Source organism: Amphiura filiformis, chromosome 6, assembly GCF_039555335.1.
Source record: "Amphiura filiformis chromosome 6, Afil_fr2py, whole genome shotgun sequence".
NCBI lineage: Eukaryota > Metazoa > Echinodermata > Ophiuroidea > Amphilepidida > Amphiuridae > Amphiura > Amphiura filiformis.
This window is the reverse complement of record NC_092633.1, coordinates 3,156,544-3,176,667: the sequence shown is the minus strand read 5'-3', so window position 1 is coordinate 3,176,667 and position 20,124 is coordinate 3,156,544. Positions and strand designations below refer to the sequence as shown.

Sequence of the window (20,124 nt, the reverse complement as noted above, 5' to 3'; positions counted from 1 at the left end):
TAGCAATGGGCACCCTCCTCGCATGGTTACAATTGTAGCGTTGAGGAGCAAATAAGCAGAAGCAGAAGCAGAAGAGGCTGTTCATTTGAAATCCATATATCCCTGAATGGACGACATGACCTTAATCTTTCATACAGGGAATGTGAATTATAAATGGGGTTACCTGAATAAGTGACTCCATTTGAAATCTACACCCCCTGCGTGAGAGATTAAGGCCATGTCTTCCATACGGGGTATATGGATTTCAACTGGAATAGCACAGTTGAGGGCGCAGCTTGAATAAAATACTGGTGATCACTCCCCCACCAAAAAAAAAAAAAAAACGTTTACCAACTGCTATGATACCAATACCACTGGTGTGATGTGTTATAATGATCACCCACACTATCCTTGAAATAATGTTAATTAAACTTGTGTATATTATAGACAATGCCACAATGGCTTATAAAGTTTGAATTTTCTCATAGGGTGGAGAAGGGGGCTGGCTCCTTGATGTCTGTATGACTGCATACAAATTTTCACACTGTCACACCAAAGCCCACTTTCTTCACAATTAGCCCACAGGGGTGGAATTTCGACGTGAGTCCGCGAGTCGACTCGCGCCGAGACTCCCGTAAAAGTCCTATTGCGCGAGTCCATGTGGACTCGCGCTGGAAATCCCTTCAGTCAACTTGCATGCTTGATCGGCTCATTCACTCGGCAAATTTTCATTCAACACTGACTCGCCATCGCGAAAACACAACGCTGATTTTTAACAACAAAGCCAATTAGTAATCAATACTACCGATTAATCAATAAAAGTTTCTAACCAATGCAGTGATTGGATATCTAGCCATCAACAACAGGATAATCAGCCAATCATAACTGGTTTCTATACACGACGGCACTGTGACCCGAGTCTGCAAAGCCAGCTCCTCGCCCATTTTACCCATAATTCTTTTTATAAGAAATAAAAAGCCAAAATCGTGCGCTCACTTCCGGGTATATCGGATCTTGTGGTAAATGTTTACGACTGTCAAAATTGCACTCTGCGCTCTCATGCTGTCATCGCCAATCACACGTGTTTGGAAGGTTACCGCACGTTGGAATGTGTTTTAAAAATTAAACGATTTTGGGCCTGATTTTTGATCATTTCTGAGCGAGTGACAATGGCTAGCAGGACGGGTACCGGTAAAGCAACTAATGAAGTGGGAGGACGATTTAAGAGAAAACTATTTATTTGAGTACAACGAACATGACAAAGATGGCTCGAATGCAATTAAAGCTTATTGCAAGGTGTGTAAATCGCATTGCCAGAAAATAGCATCAAAATATAAATGTAAAGTTGCAAGGGACGCGATGACTTATGGTAGTGAAGGGACAACATACATTTTAAAAACCAACTTTGTTAGTGTTATTTGACAATCATTTAATTGCATTCTCTACACCCTTATAGTAATACAAACTGAATGCATTTTACATAATACATGTACCTTGCCTGCCCAAAATGATCTACATTGTATAAGCAAGCACTAATTTGCCAATTTATTTTGGACTCCCATAAGATTGTACTACGAGAATCCGTTTATGGAATCCATGGACTCTCGCAAAAATCTCCTGCGAGAATCCACTTGGATTCCTGTGGCACTGAACGAAATTCCACCCCTGAGCCCAAGTTTGGTTTATTACCTACCTACCAGTCAGCATCATGCATTTCTGCACCTGTTGCCATGTCTAATACAACATATTTGTATTGCCAATTCACTAACAAATATAACATGTACGCTCTACTCACCATCTACAAACAAATGTTCTTGAACGATGGTCAGTACAGCATGGTTTTGTCTATCTTGAAGATGACGTTTTAATGACTGGTAGGAATCCCTTGACATGCGTATCACATATTTACTGGTCCTGCAATGAAGATCATTATATATTGTAGGCACTTTTTATTGCAAGGAGTGATTTTCACTGCCTTATTACAAGCACTGAATTTAGGGTTGTTTTGTATTTTGCCACTTGATGTGCACACTATACATTGCATCTCTTTGAGCCTACTTCATGGGATCCATAACTAGGGCTCAACCAATAATTATTTTTTACCCGATATCCTATCCGATACCGATATTGAAAATACCGGGCCGATACGATATCCGATCCGATAATCGGTTGAGCCCTATCCATAACTGTAGCTTGCAGCTGTTTACTATGAGCCACTTTTAGGGACTGTCTTTTGGAAGCCTTCAAGGAGAGCTGTTTATGGCATTTACAATAGAATGTAGGGAGAGAATGATCAACCAAGGAGAGCTAAAAATCACTCTCCTATATCAGATTTAAGGAGAGCAGTTGAGAGCAATTGCTGTCACACTCCTCAAAAGGCAGTCCCTGTAGCGACTTTGTTTGCTGTTTTCGCATGATATTTGATATTGTTGACCAGTTCACTCTTTTATCAATAGTGTGCCACTAACCTGAAGCTTATCATGAGTTCATTGTGTTTCATGTGCTCTTTTTTGAACACCATGGCAAGTCTTTGTAGATCTTCTTGATGGTATTCCTCCTGATCCTTGCTGAAGGCATCAAAGAAAGACTTGGCTACAAACAAATAATATGAAATAAACAAGGAATCCGCTGATCAAAAGTGTCATGTTAGTTTTCTGTTTTGATTTAATACAATTCATGAAGATTAGAACCCATAATTGTTGTTAACAACCCTACCAATATAGTACACTGTATCAAAATCCTTTGCATTCTCTGGAAAAGCAATTTGGGAAAATGACCTCAAATGACCTGTGACATTTGACCTACATCATGGCTTACATAATACCCCACTACTCATCAGACTCAGACCTTCGTTTCTATATAATCTTGGAGCCCTATCAATTGCTCTCCTGGTTTCAATAAGGAGCTCAAATTGAGCTCCTCAGATCGCTCTCCTGAGTTGACTTAGGAGCTCAATTTACAAAGCTTTTTTTTCAGCCTTTTTTTAATGAAGTATAGATTGACTCTTGAAAGTACAAACAAAACTGCTCCATTGACACTACTGAATTTCAATCGGCAGTCTAGACATGCACACTTCAAAATTTGTATAGACCACTTGACATGTGACATCATTGCCCGGCAGTATGCGCGCGAATTATGACACTTTCCATTGTTCTTTGCCCTGCAGTGTGTGTACGCATCGTAGTTTGCTCAGGGCACGTGCATTTTAAATCTCCCACCACATTTCATATAGTACAAGAAAGCCATTGACCAGTGAAGCAATTCGTTCGAACATATTGACAGACCAATCCCTCGCCTTTGTTGATAAACAACGATGTCAAGAGGTCTATAGCTAATGAGCTTCGCCCATGTGCAGTATGTTTTACCATTGAATGATCGTATTACAACATTTATTTTTCCCATGCATATCGATCGTGCTGTATCACATGCATAGATGCCTTGCTGTCGGCTGAATTCGGCACCAAAAGTAAAATTTGACTCTCAACTTTACACTAAAAACTATTTACTGAATGCTGATTGCTGAAAAAACCTGCTTAAATAATACAAAACAATTAAAAATCCACTTAAATTTTGCATTCCCGAGTTCTGACCTGCAAAACTGACTCAAAACAGCTGTAACTTTGGTAATAATATTTATCAAATTCGCCGGGATAAAAACTATTTTGTTCAAAACATATCTAGAGTTGGGCTCACATGTACAAGATAAGACGACACCGGAAGGGTATCGTCATTGGTTTGCAATGGGAAGTCAATGTTTGCTAATCGAGAGATCGATTGATATGCCCAGCACTCGGATTTTGTTCACGACACGAGGAAGCTTAGTTACTAACAATGTTTCTGATTGGTCGATGCAGGTACTTCTCTGACCAATCGGAAAAATGAAGTCAGATTTCTAGCAACCAGATGATGTATAAAAGCCGATGTGATTGGCCGAATCCTTACTATGTAGGGGTAATGAATATTAATTCACAACAAACTATTGTGTATATATATACTGTGATTGATAGCTGGGTTATGATGCTCAAAATAGCGATCATTTGCAAGATTTTCGATTTAATTTTCCACAATTTTTCGGGGTTTTAACCAGGTAGGAATTGTAATTACTTGGAAATTTAAGGAGCGTTACCGATAGCGCTCCCGATTACCAGTTTAGGAGCGCCGGCGCGATCATGCTCCTTAGAAACGAAGGTCTGACTCATGGCCAATTATATCCAAGTTACATGGACAGATGCCTTAAATTTTTTAAATGGGTGCATTTCAGATCAACCTCATCAAGAAATTTTAACAATGACCAAAACTGACCCCTAGATGACCTTTGAACACATATTCCTGAATGCCTATGAGGAATTTACATCCAAGGATCACTCTCCTGAAGTTACACCATAATTAAATCAAAATTGTGTTATGGCATCTTAACTCTTCACTTAGGGTAAAGTGGGGGATTAGGGACCACCATTTTTTTACTAATAAGCAGATCTAATGTAATTTGTTATACTTAATGCCCCATGGTACTAAATGCCCTGCTTTACCCTATACAATTAATTACCTTGCATTTCATGGTCATTGTACACCAACTCCAAGTACATGTGAACAAAAACTGGGTATAAAATTTGACACAACTCACTCTGAAATATAAATGTAAATTGATAACAGTTAAACCTGACTTATTCCGTAAAACATTATATAGCAAAACATCATCATGATTAGGCTTGTTATCGTTTCATTTTTCTTTGGCGACATGTCGCCAAAACTCTGAATCCGACGTCAAATCTTTGTCGACAAACAAGTGAAAAATATAGTCTTTATAAAGCTTCCGAATTAGCACTCAATGCGTTATTTGTGCATCCATGACGGCAGACGATGGCAAATTCTATGACCCTAAAATAGCACTTGTTACCTGTACAAGCAGTGCCAAACTTTATCCTACCATATTTCCCTTGAATGAATTGACTTCTTCCAAACATTATTCTTGTTGGATGGCTTCATTTATTTGCTTTTTCTGCTTTATTTTGAGGATTTATTACGATGATTTACAAGGTCAAATTAATTCAACAGTGAAAGCATGCAGCGATGATGTAATGACGTGTGCAGGGGACTCCCCAAAAAGCAGTTTGAGTGTTCGGGAAGGACTTCGCTTCAATATGACTATGTGACTGTGTTATCATGAACCCAATCAACTCATTGCCGTATCATCTCACTTTTATTAAATAAAACAGCTAAATAATAATCCATAGGCAGGCCAAGAAATATAATTACATCTTTACAAGCAGTATTAAAACATCAGCTTGCCCTCCCAGTGCCTACCCGGTAATAATGGACTGACCCATGAGTTACGACATGACGAGATCGCTATTAATAGCTCACACACAGCGTTGCACCACATACACGTGGGTTTCGCTCAGGGCCAATCGCCATGTGCCGTACATCGTACATGCACCTCATTATAAATTCGCTGAACATGCTGAATGTGGCAGGTGTGGACCAAACCAGTTTACACTGGCTCAACACGCGCTGTGTACAGTATGCACTGACTTGTTGTTTACATAGTTACTTTCCACGCTAGCTATTGGTAAAAAGTTTTTAGCTTGGAGGTTTGGACAGCATTTTAACTCGGATCATGGCAATTCTATTGGCGTTATCATGGTATGCTTATACCCGTCTAAGTGTAAATATATTAATTGGCTTCCTTTGTTTTTTGTAGGGTCATTTTGTCTGGATTGTGAAGCTCTTGGTTTTATATTTTTACTACTTATTACTAGCCGTGCATGATTTATTATTGATTACTATTTTGTCGACAGTGATAGTCTCTTATCGACTGTCGGAAAAATCTCAAAAAAATTCATTGTCGACAATATTGGCGACAGTAGCTCTGTCGATAACAAGCCTAATCATGATACATTAGTGTTAAGTCTTTAGATGGACTGAAAGAGTCATAAAGACCAAATTAATATTTTCTCAAATACGATAGGTATTCACACATAAAATGTAGGGCTAGTTTTCAACACTGTGTAGATTTTTGTTTCTGACATGAAATACAGAATCTAGAAATAATATTCCTTCTATCATCCCTTCAGCCAAGACCTCCAGAATGATAGGGCTAGGAATGGAAGGGATCAAATGTAATAACAATACTAGTAATGATCAATGTACTATTTATCAAAATTATTTCACCTCAAAAATTTAGTTTTGTATGTGGGGCCTTTTTAAATCAATCATTATGCAAATTCACTGAATATTCACTATCTCTTTGTACCAGAGGTTTAACATTGCTTACCTTGTGAGCATCTAGGGAACTCTCCACAAATCTTTCCAACCCATTATAGTAATCTTCATACAGGGATGGGTCTCCTTCACTGCAATAGCAACATCCCATGTGCAACATCAGTGGCTATCCCAGTTTAAATCCATACACCCCCTATGGAAGTCATGAACTTGCTCTTCCACAAAGGGGGTGTAGATTTCAAATAAAGCCACCCATTCAGGTGACCCTATTTGAAATTTACACTCCCTGTTTGGGAGGTTAAGGTCACATTATCTTCTACGGGGGTGTATGGATTTAAACTGGAATAGCCCAATATCAATTGATCATTAACCATTACCTGAGACATTTGATGCTTGAAAAAGGGATTTCCATTTATTTGATTCTGGCTTGATTGGCATTGCCAAGTGTAATTTAACTGGTTTTTGAGCCTTAAGGTGATATTGGATGCATTTTCTAGAAATAAGAAAATGCTTTGGGCATGTTTTAAACAGATTATTTGAGTAGGGTAAAGTACACTGATCAATATGCCTTTTGTTTGAACAAATCGGACATACGGTTTCCATAATACATCAATTTATATTTTCTTTGTATCCTACTGTTTTTGTCAATAATCAATATAGTTAATGAGCTAAAAGGACTGGAAGGGCTCATTAATATGTAATTTTTGCCAATATTTTGCTAAAAAGCAATGCATAAATGTTCAGGGTACTTTTATTTTGCATACTTTTGCCCTGAAACTTGGTCAAAGTGTTTCTAATATGTTCCAATGTATTATATAGTGAAGCAGCCCTCTAATTTGCATATTTGCATAATTAATGAGCTAATTTGCATAAATGCTAATTATGCAAATTAGGGCGGCTTCACTATATAATACATTAGAACATATTAGAAACACTTTGACCCAGATTCAGGGCAAAATTATGCAAAATAAAAGTACCCTGAACATTTATGCATTGCATTTTTAGCAAAATATTGGCAAAAATTATATGTTAATGAGCTGCTCCAGTCATTTTAGCTCATTAACTTTATTGATTATTGATAAAAACAATAAGATACAAAGAAAATATAAATTGATATATTTTGACAACCGAATGTCCAATTGACTCCAAACAAAAGGCATATTCGTGTACTTTGCTCTACTCGATTAATCTGTTTAAAACATGTTTAGAGCACTTTTATAATGCCTCCATAACCACCTTAATTACATAATGGTCATGCATTGATTTCACTCTTGGTAAATAAATTTTGCTCTTGCTACGTTTACTAGGTTAGGGTGTGCGCTCTTGAAGCAGCAAAGTCCCTGAATTGTTGTTTAATGGTTAATGGAATGATGTGGGGCCGTAGTGGTCAGCAACAACCTGTAAAGTGTGCTGAGGCTTGTGGATCAACGTCTAGGCGTTGTGCCTGTGCGTAGCGCACTATAAAGCACTGCGCTTTTTTTTTTTTTTAGTTCACCGGCCAGTGTCAAATTATTTTAAGAAAAAAAAAACCTAACAGTTAACTGATATCTAGGCATTCAGCTTGACTTCCAAAGAAAGTCAGTGTTCAAGATTTGACTTGCCAAATATGTGAAAAAATTATTTGAGGCTGAAAACAATCACATTTTTTATTTTTATTTTTAACTTGTTTATGTTTCTATAGAAAATTGCCAGTAGATTATTGCACTTAGAATAGCTCATGAATATAATGTTTAAAAAAAGAAAAGAAAGAAAAATCATAGTTCTCCAGGCTGGGGGACAATGTTTTTTTTGGGGGGGAGGGGGTAGCCTTGTACAAGACTAGCTACGGTACATCAAAGTGAGCATGATGCACAAGTGACTGTGAGGTTGGATAGAGAGGGTTACACTGTTGGTAACCCACACTTTAGAAAGGGTGGGTTTGAGAGGTCACAAAATGCTTAAAAGGGTGGGTTTGAAAAATATAAAGGGTGGTCACTGATAAAAAGGGTGGGTTTAGAAGTCAACAATTGTAATTTCAAAGCTTACTTTAATTTCCGATTGAATGACACCAAATGAAACACAAAAAAACATTGAAATCCCATTCTGTATAGTGTTTTTGGTCATCTAAAACTTCAATATGTAATTCTCTTTGGATGCAAATCTGCAGCTCCTGGACCACCATAACCACTGATCTATGATTAGTAACCACGCTTAGAAAGGGTGGGTTTTGGAGTTTTGGTATAAAGGGTATAAAATAAAAAGGGTGGGTTTGAAATATAAAAAAAAGGGTGAGTTTGTATCACCACTGCCAACTATGGGTTAGTTAATAGTCACAAGCCAGTGACTGGTGCAAATGGTGACTAATGCTTTTATAAATTCTAACATCATTCAGAAGATCTATTAAAACATTAATGAAAAATAATGAAGATGGTAAATTAAAAACCTCTTACATTCTTATCTACATGTATGTATGTATGTATACATAGATGTATGGTTCATGAAATGATGTGATTACCTGATACATGGGCATAATGAACAAGGCGTGTTCAGAATTTAAAACCTCACCTTGTATATGCAGACAATACAGATGAGACTTCTTGGTCATTATTTGAACTGGCATCTCCTTCTTCCCCTTCTTGGATGTTAGCTTCCTTTCTCAGAAGTTCCTCAGTTCCCTAAAAGATATATATGATGGAAATGGGTTTTATTTGGTCTGCTAAATTATTATATTTAAATGAACTGGATCATAATGCACTACCAGTGCAAGTTCTACCATTTACCTGTACACAGATCAAATCTGTGTGCAGGTGAAACTATGATTGCAAAGGTGTCGAAACTTTCCATGCAAATTTTCGGGACATTTAAATGGGTTGGAAATTTTGGGAGTTTGGAGGAATTTTTGCCATTTGCATTTTTTTGTTTTTAAAATATTTTTGTCCAGACAACCATTCAAATGAAATATTTTATGCAATTATCAAACCAACAGAATAAAAGTTAATGTTTAGGACAACTGCGATAAAGAAGATATACAGTACAATTTGATTTTTTTCACAATATTCTTGAGTCTGCAGATGAAGACATTGGAGAGAGAAAATCACATGATGTGGATCAAATCCAAGAGACACTCAACAATTTGAAAGTAGAGTACAATGAGGTAAGACAGCCAACCCGTCTAGGTAAGAAGCAGACTGTAGATGATGGCAGAGGAAAACCAAGATTACTCACTACTCAGAGCAAAACTTAGTAATGTGGAGGTGAAAAGGCATGCACTAGCGAAGGCCAAAGAACTGAAGTCAAATGCAAGATGGGAAAAAGTGTATATTAGTGCCTGAATGCGTGAGACTCACTCACGCCCAATGTGTGAGAGTTGACAGCCCTGCTGACTGCTGTACCTGCTGAAGCTGCAAGTGCAAGTACAAAGTTAAAGTACAGTCTACTACTGGACAACTGAACAAGTCAAGCCGGCGGATAGTCCTCAAATGTCCGAAATGCATAGTTTACTACAACTGGGTCTGAGGACGGCAAATACAAAATAGATTCTGGTTCTGGTTGAGTCAGCATTGCCAGACATGCTGTACTTCACCAACTTTCACCATCTTTTATATGGACTGCACATGATGCAAACAACCTCAATGATTGTGTGCTCCCCCGGGGTGCTCCCCTCCCCACGACCCTGAGGAATTATGCAGCTTTGCAAATTATTAGTGCCAGTTGATGAATTAGGCAATTAAATTAAAACTATAACATACATTAAATTTGTTCTTTTTTAAAAATTGTAAAACAGCTGCAACTGCAAGCAAGCATTCCGTTTATCTATCTATTGCTCTATCGTCTTTGACTTGGTCCGACGAAGGCATAGACGTTGGTAATTCTGAATGCAAACAACCTCAACGACCCTGAGAAATTATGCAGCTTTGCAAATTATTAGTGCCAGTTGATGAATTAGGCAATTCAATTTAAACTATAACATACATTAAATTTGTTCTTTGTTAAAAATTGCAAAACAGCTGCAACTGCAAGCAAGCATTCCGTTTAGGCCTTTCACAATTGATTCTTAGTTTCCTGTTTCGTGGTTGAAAACAAGGGATGTGGCTACTTTTAATTATTAATTATCTATTATTTTCTTTATTTTAAAACAAGTGGTCGCAACTAACATCAACCCGTTTTGACTAGGAACATGCATTTAATTATTTTACAACTATGTTTGATTTTATACATAAGTAATGGTACAGTTATGTTCTCACCCGCCCTCACTTGAATTCATTATTGTGATTTTCCAAAAAATATCGATAAAAACTGGTTATATTTGCAAAACAAATTATGAACATTTATCCCTTTATTTTTTGTGGAAAAATCAAAATCAAAACATGCATTTTGCTGTCAACCTTGCAGTAGGTTTGGGCGATATCGCACCCTGCGATATATCGCGATATTAAATCCTTATCGCGATGACGATATGTAGAAATAGTGACAGGCGATATACTTATAATTGGTCTCCCATCCACTCAGCAGGCCACGATCAACTAAATGTTCAATGTGCATGAGGTCAGCAGTGGTCTCCCATCCACTCAGCAGGCCACAACCAACGAAGTGTTCAATGTTCATGCAATGCAAAATAGCGGAAACCACACACAATAATGCAATAATGGCGGCAAATGGTTTCATACTGTTTTTAATAACGTTTCGGATATAAAGAAGCTGTTTTGAACGATGGCAGTGGATAGAATAAGTATGTTTTGTACTTGTTTATTTGTATGTATAGTTGTTGCTTTGCACTGTTTGCCGGGCCGTTTTGCACCCGTATACCAGTGAACTTCTGATATGGCATGCATGCATGTATTGATAAAAATATCGTCAGATGGCGATATCGTGATATGTTTTTGGCCACGATATGCGATATGCGAAAGACTGACGATGCCCAAGCCTACCTTGCAGACTCTTTTTAATATACTTTTGAATCTCATTTGGGCTAAACATCCATCTTCAAGTGAGTGAGCGGCAAATAACACATTTTACATGCGTGTTGGTCATATAATGAAAGGCAGAAAAATAATGAATAATGAATAATGAAAAAGTTACCTCACTTGTTTTCAGAAATTATGGGACGGGAAACTCAAAATTGACTGTTAGGGGCCTTATACAGAGTAGATGATATGAGCAAAGTCAGAAAGTAACAAATGGAAGTGATTAACAGTTATTTTAATTAAGAGAAAATCCAAAATAAAAATAAAATAATTAAATTTTTTGCAATTCTCTGCTTTGGACGCGGGCGGAAACAGGAGACTAAGAATTAATTGTAAAGGGCCTTATCTATCTACTGCTCTATCGTCTTTGACTTGGTCCGACGAAGGCATAGACGTTGGTAATTCTGATGTTTTGTGTCCTTCCACAACTTCCCTTTCCCGCCCGGCTTTCCCGTTTTACTTCTCACTTCTGCCATTTTTGAATTTGATTGTTTGTGAAATTTGTTGGAATGTTGTTACTCGAGAACTCTAGCTTCGAATTTGAACACGATAGTTACGCATTCGATGCTAGAGTACTTTACTATGGTTTTTCGGTCGGACAGCGGTGCAATTTTTTACACCAGAGGTTTTTTATTCTGTTAATGGTGAAATTTGGATGAAAGTTATTTCGATGAGTCAACTGTATCTTTTGAGCAAGATTTGAGTATTTTGGACAGTCAAAAATTTTGCTGAAGTGTAATTGTAGCAACATTTTGATGCAATCGCCTGTCGTGATCGGCTGTGACATGTGTTTACTTCTGAACTTCCATTGCTTTACACTGTGTCATGCTTCAGCGAATCCGACTAAATTTTGAATGCAATGGTCTCTAGCCTAAAATGTGAAGCTATCGGTGAGCAAATTCTTGGCTAGAGTTCTCGAGCAAGAATGTTGATAAATCAAATGCCCAAAAAAAATATGGTGTTTTGTAAAATTAAATTTACGTCCGAAATGCATAGTTACTACAACTGGGTCTGAGCCTGGACGGCGAATACAAAATAGATGGTCCTTTATATGGACTGCACATGATGCAAACCTCAATGTCATGATTGTGTGCTCCCCTCCCCACGAGCCTGAGGAATTATGCAGGTTTGCAAATTATTAGTGCCTGGATGAATTAGGCAATTAGATTAACATACCTTCAAATTGTTCTTTTTCAAAATTGCAAAACAGCTGCAAGCGTTTGTTTATCTACTGCTCTGTCCTCGTCTTTGACTTGATCTGACGAAGGCATAGTTGCTAATTCAGATGTTTTGTGTCCGTCCACAAGTTCCCTTTCCCGTTTGACTTCTGCCATTTTGATTGTTTGTGAAATTTGGTATAGAAATGCCAAAAATACGGTGTTTTGTAAAATTAAGTTTACGGGATTTTATTTATATGGAAATATCAGAGTAAATTTATTTATAGCATAGTATACTAAAAAGTAGAAAATAACTACAGGAGAGTCCATTTCTATTTAATAAACTAAAAGTTTAGAATATATTTCTTTTTTTCTATGAATTAAACACAAAACAGCCTTCGTCCCAAAAAATTCTATTGTAAATGAACTTTATAGTTTAATCTTATAATAAAATTCTATTAGGAAATAAATAAAAATATTTTATATTTAAAATATTTTAAATAATATATTGATTTAAAGTTTAATGCTCCAGTAATGAATAATAAATATGTTATTATTTTAGTGTATGTGATCTTTCAATCAATTATGCAAATTATATGCAAATGAGCGATCCTTTCCATCTCTGAGCGAATAACAGGTGCACACGGATGGAGTGAGCTCCGTCCGAAATCCAGTCAAATCTCCCCAATCTTGGGGCATCTTGGCCAAAAAATACCTGATAGTTATTGAATTGAAGTTCCTTAGTAGTAGCAAGAAGGAATGAGGGATAAGGTGAGAGAAAAAATAGTTTATTTTCAGCAAATTGTGTGTCAACTTATTTCATGCTTGGAGTTGTACCATGCATGTGTACTGTGAAGGCGCAGCCACACCGTGCGATCACAATGTGACGCAGTTATGTTTCTAATCAAAATGTTGCTTATTCCCAGGTTTATACAAGTAAATATGCTCTTAAACTTACGGCTTCGACTTACTATAAAAAATGTTGGGCCTTAAATAAGATAAAATTGAATATGAATGTGCCGAATTACTTTGACTAATTAATTTAGAATTCCAAATCAATCATCATGATCATGTATGCATGCAAAATCCAGTTCATCATTTATTGCATTTGCATACAATTTTATTCAGCCATCGTCAAATGCGATTCCGGGCAGCCATAATCTGAATCTAATGATCATGAAGACATGATGATATGATCAGCAAGCAAGTTGGCACATAATAAATGATGGATAAATTATTTTTACTTGCTTGCTCGAGCATTCTCTTGGTCGGGCTGACGTCACAAAGCAAGGGGAAATAGCCTTGTAAAACCAGTGTTGAGTTCCCCTTTCTCGAGCTGGTTACTAAGGGGACAATGTTCCCGGATGTCCGACCGAGTGAATGCGAGGGTCATTGGGCCAACTGTAAGTTGCAAGACACTAGCATGACTGGGCCATGCCATCAACACGGTCACGGACAGAGATGCGGTACAGTTTTAGCCCGATTTCAGGTTTTGTGCAAGTCCAATTTTATGTACCGTATTGATTTATTTTTAGCCCGGTTGGGGCTTTCTAGTCTGCATTCATGTGCCTTTTCAGGTTTTTCTACAGCAGTTGCAGGTGTTTTGAGTGAAACTTGTGGCATCTCTCACTGCTTAAGCAAACTTTGCTGTGCTGAATTTATCTCCTCCCATGCGAGATGCCATGTTGATTGAAAATTCAGGGCCAGGGGCCGATTTCAGGATTTCTAAATTACGAAAAAAATACAAGGGGCAAGGTTTTTAAAAAAAAATTAATGCATTCATGAATTGAGCTAAGCATTAACTTTTTTCAAAAAGGGATTGACTGAGTTGAGCATGGGGGTTGATGGTACCACGGGGGGGGGGCAAAGCTGCACTTTTAATACATTGTAGGCAGTTGACATGCTACACAAAAATCCCTGATAGCAATTGAACCAAAGTAGCTTAAGTTGTGAAAAGGTCATGTAACTTTACACAGGGACACTTCAAAGTGGCTCAAATTGTTTTAAAAACCATATCAAGTTAACTTTAAAAAATGCTACAGAAGTAGGGTAACTTCTAAAAGAAATGACATTCAGAGCTTAAATGCATACTTAGTACAGTAACGAATACTCTTTTAGGTGTGAAAACGAACAACACATGCTATGATGTTATAAGTATAATCTGTCAATCCACAGAAGTTATTGTGTTGAATACATTCAACTTGCTGAGCTGTGTTCCAAAATTCATTCCAAAGTAGGTTAGACATGAAAGCAAAGAAAACTAGAGGCCACAACCTAGCTGGGGCATGTTTGTGTTTTGGAGGTATCTGACCCCTGCAAAGTGGTCCAAGAATGTTCCCCTGGTTTGTTGTAGTCCCGTACTTTGTACATATGTCCAGGAAATGAAATTTCAAGAGATGACCAGATAACCTTTGACCTGACCCATGCACAGTGTTCCCCTAGTCAATAAGTTTGTTGTCACAGTTTGAACCCGCACTCTTACAGATGTCCAGAAAATGCATTTCAAAAATTTTACCTCTGCATGACCTTTGACCTGACTCCTGCAAAATGTTCCCCTGGTCATGAGATTTGTTGTCACTGAGTTTGATCCCTACCCCTTACAAATGTCCAGAAAAAGAAATAAGATTTGACCCTGGTTAAACTTTGACCTGACCCCTGTAAAGTGTTCCAAAATGTTCCCTTGATGATTAAGTTTGTTGTCACCAAGTTTGAGCCCTGTACCCCTTAGTTATCTAGGAAAAGCATTTCTAAAATTTGACCTCTGCGTGACCTTTGACCTGGCCCCTGCAAAATGTTCCCCAGGTCATGAGCAGACCCTGGTCATGAGATTTGTTGTCACCAAGTTTGAGCCCCATACCCATTACAGATGTCCATATATGCAATTGTAAGATTGTAGGATGTTGCTTGTGGCAGAAGAAGCATTTAATTTATTGACTGAAAGAAGAAAGAACGGATAGAAAAACAGTACCTAGCTGTTTTAAAACCATTCAATGTATTCCTCTAGTCAGGATTCAGAAAATGTATAGTTTGACCTATGCTAGGACGTACTGTTCTTGAGTTGAATAATCCCCCCCCCCCAATAGAGCCAAAGACGTGCCCTACACAAAAACCAATGAAAAAACTGAATTCCTTATCAAATTTTAAAAAAAACCATAATTTACAGAAGTAGGGTAACTTTAAGAAATGATATTTTGAGCTTAAATGCATACTTCGTACAGTAACGAATACTCTTTACAGTACAAGTACTTCTTAGGTGTGGAAACGAACAACACATGCTATGATGTTATAAGTATAATCTGTCAATCCACAGAAGTTATTGTGTTGAATACATTCAACTTGCTGAGCTGTGTTCCAAAATTCATTCCAAAGTAGGTTAGACATGAAAGCAAAGAAAATTAAGAAATGAACAACAATTGTATATGAACGTATCAGGTACATAATTATGTAGTATTAGTATTACTAAATTGTTAAATTTCTTTTGTTCTTTCATGTGCTGTCTGAAGTGGAGGAAGAAAAGAATGCGCATGTAAGGATAATTGTTAATAAGTTTGCCCTGCACTTTCAAGTTGAAGGTCTTGTAATTTTATGTTGTGATGTAAATACTAATGTCATGTAAAAATAAAAATTCTGATAACGCAAGATGTAGTACAACTACATTATACAGTAACTAATTTATTTTAAAACACATATGTGATGCGATCAAGCAAAATCAGTCGGAACTCGGCAATAATAATTTTTCAGATTCCTATAGGATAGTAAAAAGCATTTACAAAGCTAGATTTTGCAGAAAACCCCATTGAAATTGAACAACCAGTTCCAAAGATATGAGCAATTAAAGAGTTTCCAAAACAAGAGGAAACAAAAGGAAAAGTTTCCTTTGTTTGGCTATATCTCTAAATCAGTATTTCCGAGTTCCGACTGATTTGGCTTGATCGCATCACATATAGCAAGACCCTGACAATTTTGTGTTCAAATCCACTGGTTCTCAAGAAAAAACAGAATTGTGTTTTCAACTGATCGAGTGTCCTAGGGTGAGGTTCAGAGGCAAACAAAAATAAAAGTTCTGCATTCTTTGTTAGAGTTAAGATTTTGGTGTAAAACATTTCCTTGTTAGATCAAAAAAAATTTTTAAAAGTAGTGGTGTATTAATTATCGTATGTATACTGGTATATGTGATCAAGTAAAATCAGTTGGAATTTGGAAATATTGATTTTGAGATATAGCCAAACAAAGGAAATATTTCCTCATGTTTTGGTAACTCTTTAATTGCTCAACTGGTTGTTCAATTTCAATAGGGTTACCTTTTGGCAAAATGCAGCTTTGTAAATTGCTATCCTGTAAGAAACTAAAAATTGAATATGACTGATTTTGCTTTATCACACCACATTATATTACAGACTTATTTATGAGCTTTATTTATTTTTCTTTGTAGACTGAAGCGCAAGAGGCGTAAGATGCGTGCCAGGTCTAAGTAGGCTACATGGCGTCCGATGGCATCCTCTCGAGGCCTTCGACAACCCACTTCAGTCAATTGCATTCAAGAGACCAACTTTTTAACATCGTGAAGTTGAAATAAACTCTGCCTTTAACAACAGCAGATGGAAGACCAAGTACTTGAAACTACAACCGTGTCCGGAAGTTTAACTCAACCAGGACTTTTCTTCTTAGGATAGCAAATTAGCAATAACACTTTTAACAGCAGATTTGAAACAGTTCTCATGAATAATGATGTTGCAAATCAAACCAGTCATGTGCAGACTCTGCACTACAGAACATAAGAACTGCACTGTATCACTATCCTCAGGTTTCAACAGATTTGAGATGTATACCATTTCAAAGTCGGTAACCAGTATGTTCAAAATCACCTTTGCACACATGCTAGTTTATATACAGACTGTTATATTACGATCAGTACATCCTGGGATAACGTGAAGTGACTGACTGCATATAGTGAAGATTGCTTATCATTTAGCAGGAAAACTGGTGGATGATGAATGAAGATGCTGTTGGATGTTTTTTGTATAAAGGAACTTTCGATATTTTTTATGTCGTAGACTGAGGTGCACATAATAAAAATAAAAAAACACAAATTTTGCATACAATGTTTGATTTTTATCTTCCTCCGGTTTAAGGCGGACAGGCGGTACTACACGCCCTGATAAATTTTGTGACTTAATTTTACATTTTTCTCAAAAAATAACTACACACTGGTAACAAAAGTTATGTATATTATAGGGGCAACAAATCCAATTACTTTACTAAAATTTCAGTGATTCAAGAGAAGTGGTTCATTACATAATGTTAAGAAATGAGGTGCATTCTAGCGGTACCTACTTTCTTTTCATAAATAACGTACCACTTGTATTGAGTCATTGAAATTCCGGTGTGTTATTATTTTTTGAGAAAAATGCACAAAATAGTCACAAATATCAAGTGGTGTAGTACCACCGGGTTAGTCGCCGGGGGCCCGGCCATGGACAGATTGCACCGGATTACATGGTGACCAATGGCATGGGAGATCTCCTGGTCTCGACCCTGATCTGGCCCAACACCAGTAAAAACCACAAAATATCACGATGAAAAATTCTGATCATGCATGCATCCCAGGGTCTGCGATGACGCAGTCGCCCTAAGTGTGATATGCTCACGGAATTGCTGGCCGGGCAGCAATAACCCGTCCAGCTACCGGTCCGCGACTGTGTGCTTGGCATGCAGGGGGTCAAAGGTTTGAATCCCGGGGGTGCCAAGTCAAAAATTATTCTTCTTGAAAAATTTGTATCTTTGACTTCCGATATCAAAAAGCATGGGTCAGTGTTAAGGTTAAGCCATTTAGGGGGATATTGCCATAGTGTATTCTGGGGATGGGTCATTTTTAGTCCAGTCAAAGTGGGTTTTGACTCGCCACTAATTGCAACAGAATTTTTTTTCACTGCTATGTGCCCTGAACAGCATACAAAAAGTATACTAAAATATACTTGGTGGAAAGGTAGTTTTTGGCGGGAAAAGGTCATACAGGGGTCAAATTTCAAAATCGATCCAATCATTTTAAAAACTATACCAAATTATTCCTCTAGTCATAAGGATTCAGAAAAAATATAGTTTGCCATATCTGTGATGTACGGTTCTTGAGTTATAACCTCAAAGGTCAAAAAACTAAAAAATGTCTCATTTTAACCAAAATGGTGTCAAATTGTTCGGCTTGCAAACATAATTCATTTAAAGAATATTTGCACTGTTTAGGTTGTTCATTACATGCGTAACATCGAAAACTAGGTCGGGGTCAGTAGAGTTCAATGGTCAATGACCTCTTTTACCATGCTACCTAGGTAATGAAACATCCAAAATATGGCAAACTATTCTTATTTTGGAGTGTTTTTAAAGGACGAACACATTGAGACCATTTTTAAGGAAATCAGAGCATTTTTTCGAAGTTGACCCATGTGGAGCCCAAAATTTGACCTTTTTGCTTATAACTTGAGAATGGTACATCACAGATATGACAAACTATACTTTTTCTGAATCCTTAAGACTAGAGGAATGCTTTGGTATAGTTTTTAAAAAGATTACAGCAATTTTGAAATTTGACCCCTGTATGACCTTTTCCCGCCAAAAACTACCTTTCCACCAAGTATATTTTTGGTATGATGTTCAGGGGACATCTCTAAAATGTATAAAAGTGAAAAAAATTCTGTTGCAATTAGTGGTGACTGATACCACTTATTTGTTTAGATTGACTGGACTATTTGGAGCAAAACCATGATTTAGTGTGTGTAATGCCAGCTACCAGTAAATTAAAGGCGCCCTAGTGAGATTAGTTATAATAATGCACAAGCAAAACTCAGGAAGTCCAATAAGCCCCATTTATACTAGGAATGAGGATGACATGAGTGACGCCCGGGGGGGGGGGGTCACTCCCATTGTGGCCTGTACACCATCCGCGATAATGAAAAAGGGTAGTTTTTCGTGGGTAAGCATGATACGCGCGTTTAGGGTGTCAAAAACATGAAATATTGGGGAAAAAAAGGTAGCAAAATCGCAATTGCTAATACGCGGAAATGAAATATAGGGCATGAAATTTGATGCAAGGAATAAAATCCCTGTTTAGGGTGTGAAAACCCTGTTTAGGGTATTGTTTTAGCCAAGGGTTAAATCCTTGTTTAGGGTGCTTTTCAAAAGTTGATTATCGCGGATGGTGTACAGGCCACAATGGGAGTGACCCACCGTGGAGTGACGTCATATTGAATGTTGCAGGGGTGCGATTTTTCCTAATTGAGGATTTTGTGTGGCCAAAATGTATGCAGCTCATTTTAACCCAATTTCAGTTTTTGGCTCTTAGCGTAGCTAGTGAGCCTTAGTCATTGTAGTCAGTGAGGACTGTATTTTTGCTACATATTTTGGCCACTTGCGTTCTTGCTTTTTATGCTAAGGTTTCTTTTGTTTATGATATTTGGCTTTGAAATTACGTTCCAAGGTTTGCTTAGTTATTTAGCAATCGATTGCACTCCTTTAGAAGTGAATTTGGGGTGGGGAAAGTACTTATTTTGAAGTGAGAAAAGTCAAAAGTCGTCATGAGAAACAAGTCATTTCTATCGTTTTGCTTGGTTCCCTGTATGCGCTAGAGATTATTTTGGTCTGAGTAATTTAAGTTGTGAGATCATGGCGGGAATTGACGGATTGCACTATTTTTCTTTGGGAAAGTGACCTTTTATCATGAATTTTTGCGGTGATCTCACATGGATAGAAACGTGATTGGATGATTCCTTTGTCCAGATTGTTTATTGAGTTCTCGGGAGTTTTGTTACCATGGGACAACACTTCAAAAT

General features: G+C 37.4%; 1 protein-coding gene and 1 long non-coding RNA gene across 2 annotated transcripts in view; one reads left to right on the top strand and one right to left on the bottom strand.

Moving 5' to 3' along the window:
- The window catches only part of LOC140154825 (transcription initiation factor TFIID subunit 5-like), a 28,574-nt gene extending 16,099 nt beyond the window's left edge, over positions 1–12,475 (bottom strand). Inside the window, 7 exon segments of the mRNA XM_072177413.1 lie at positions 1,775–1,893; positions 2,448–2,571; positions 4,526–4,604; positions 6,254–6,332; positions 8,746–8,855; positions 12,321–12,340; positions 12,343–12,475. Coding sequence (XP_072033514.1) covers positions 1,775–1,893; positions 2,448–2,571; positions 4,526–4,604; positions 6,254–6,332; positions 8,746–8,855; positions 12,321–12,340; positions 12,343–12,415 — 604 coding nt within the window. The 5' untranslated portion in view covers positions 12,416–12,475.
- Positions 12,476–12,902: 427 nt separating this feature from the next.
- On the top strand, positions 12,903–17,391 carry LOC140154826 (uncharacterized). The gene is made up of 3 exons (XR_011859319.1): positions 12,903–13,072; positions 15,805–15,827; positions 16,734–17,391. It is a non-coding gene; the product is annotated as an uncharacterized lncRNA (long non-coding RNA).
- The last annotated feature ends 2,733 nt before the right edge of the window (positions 17,392–20,124 follow it).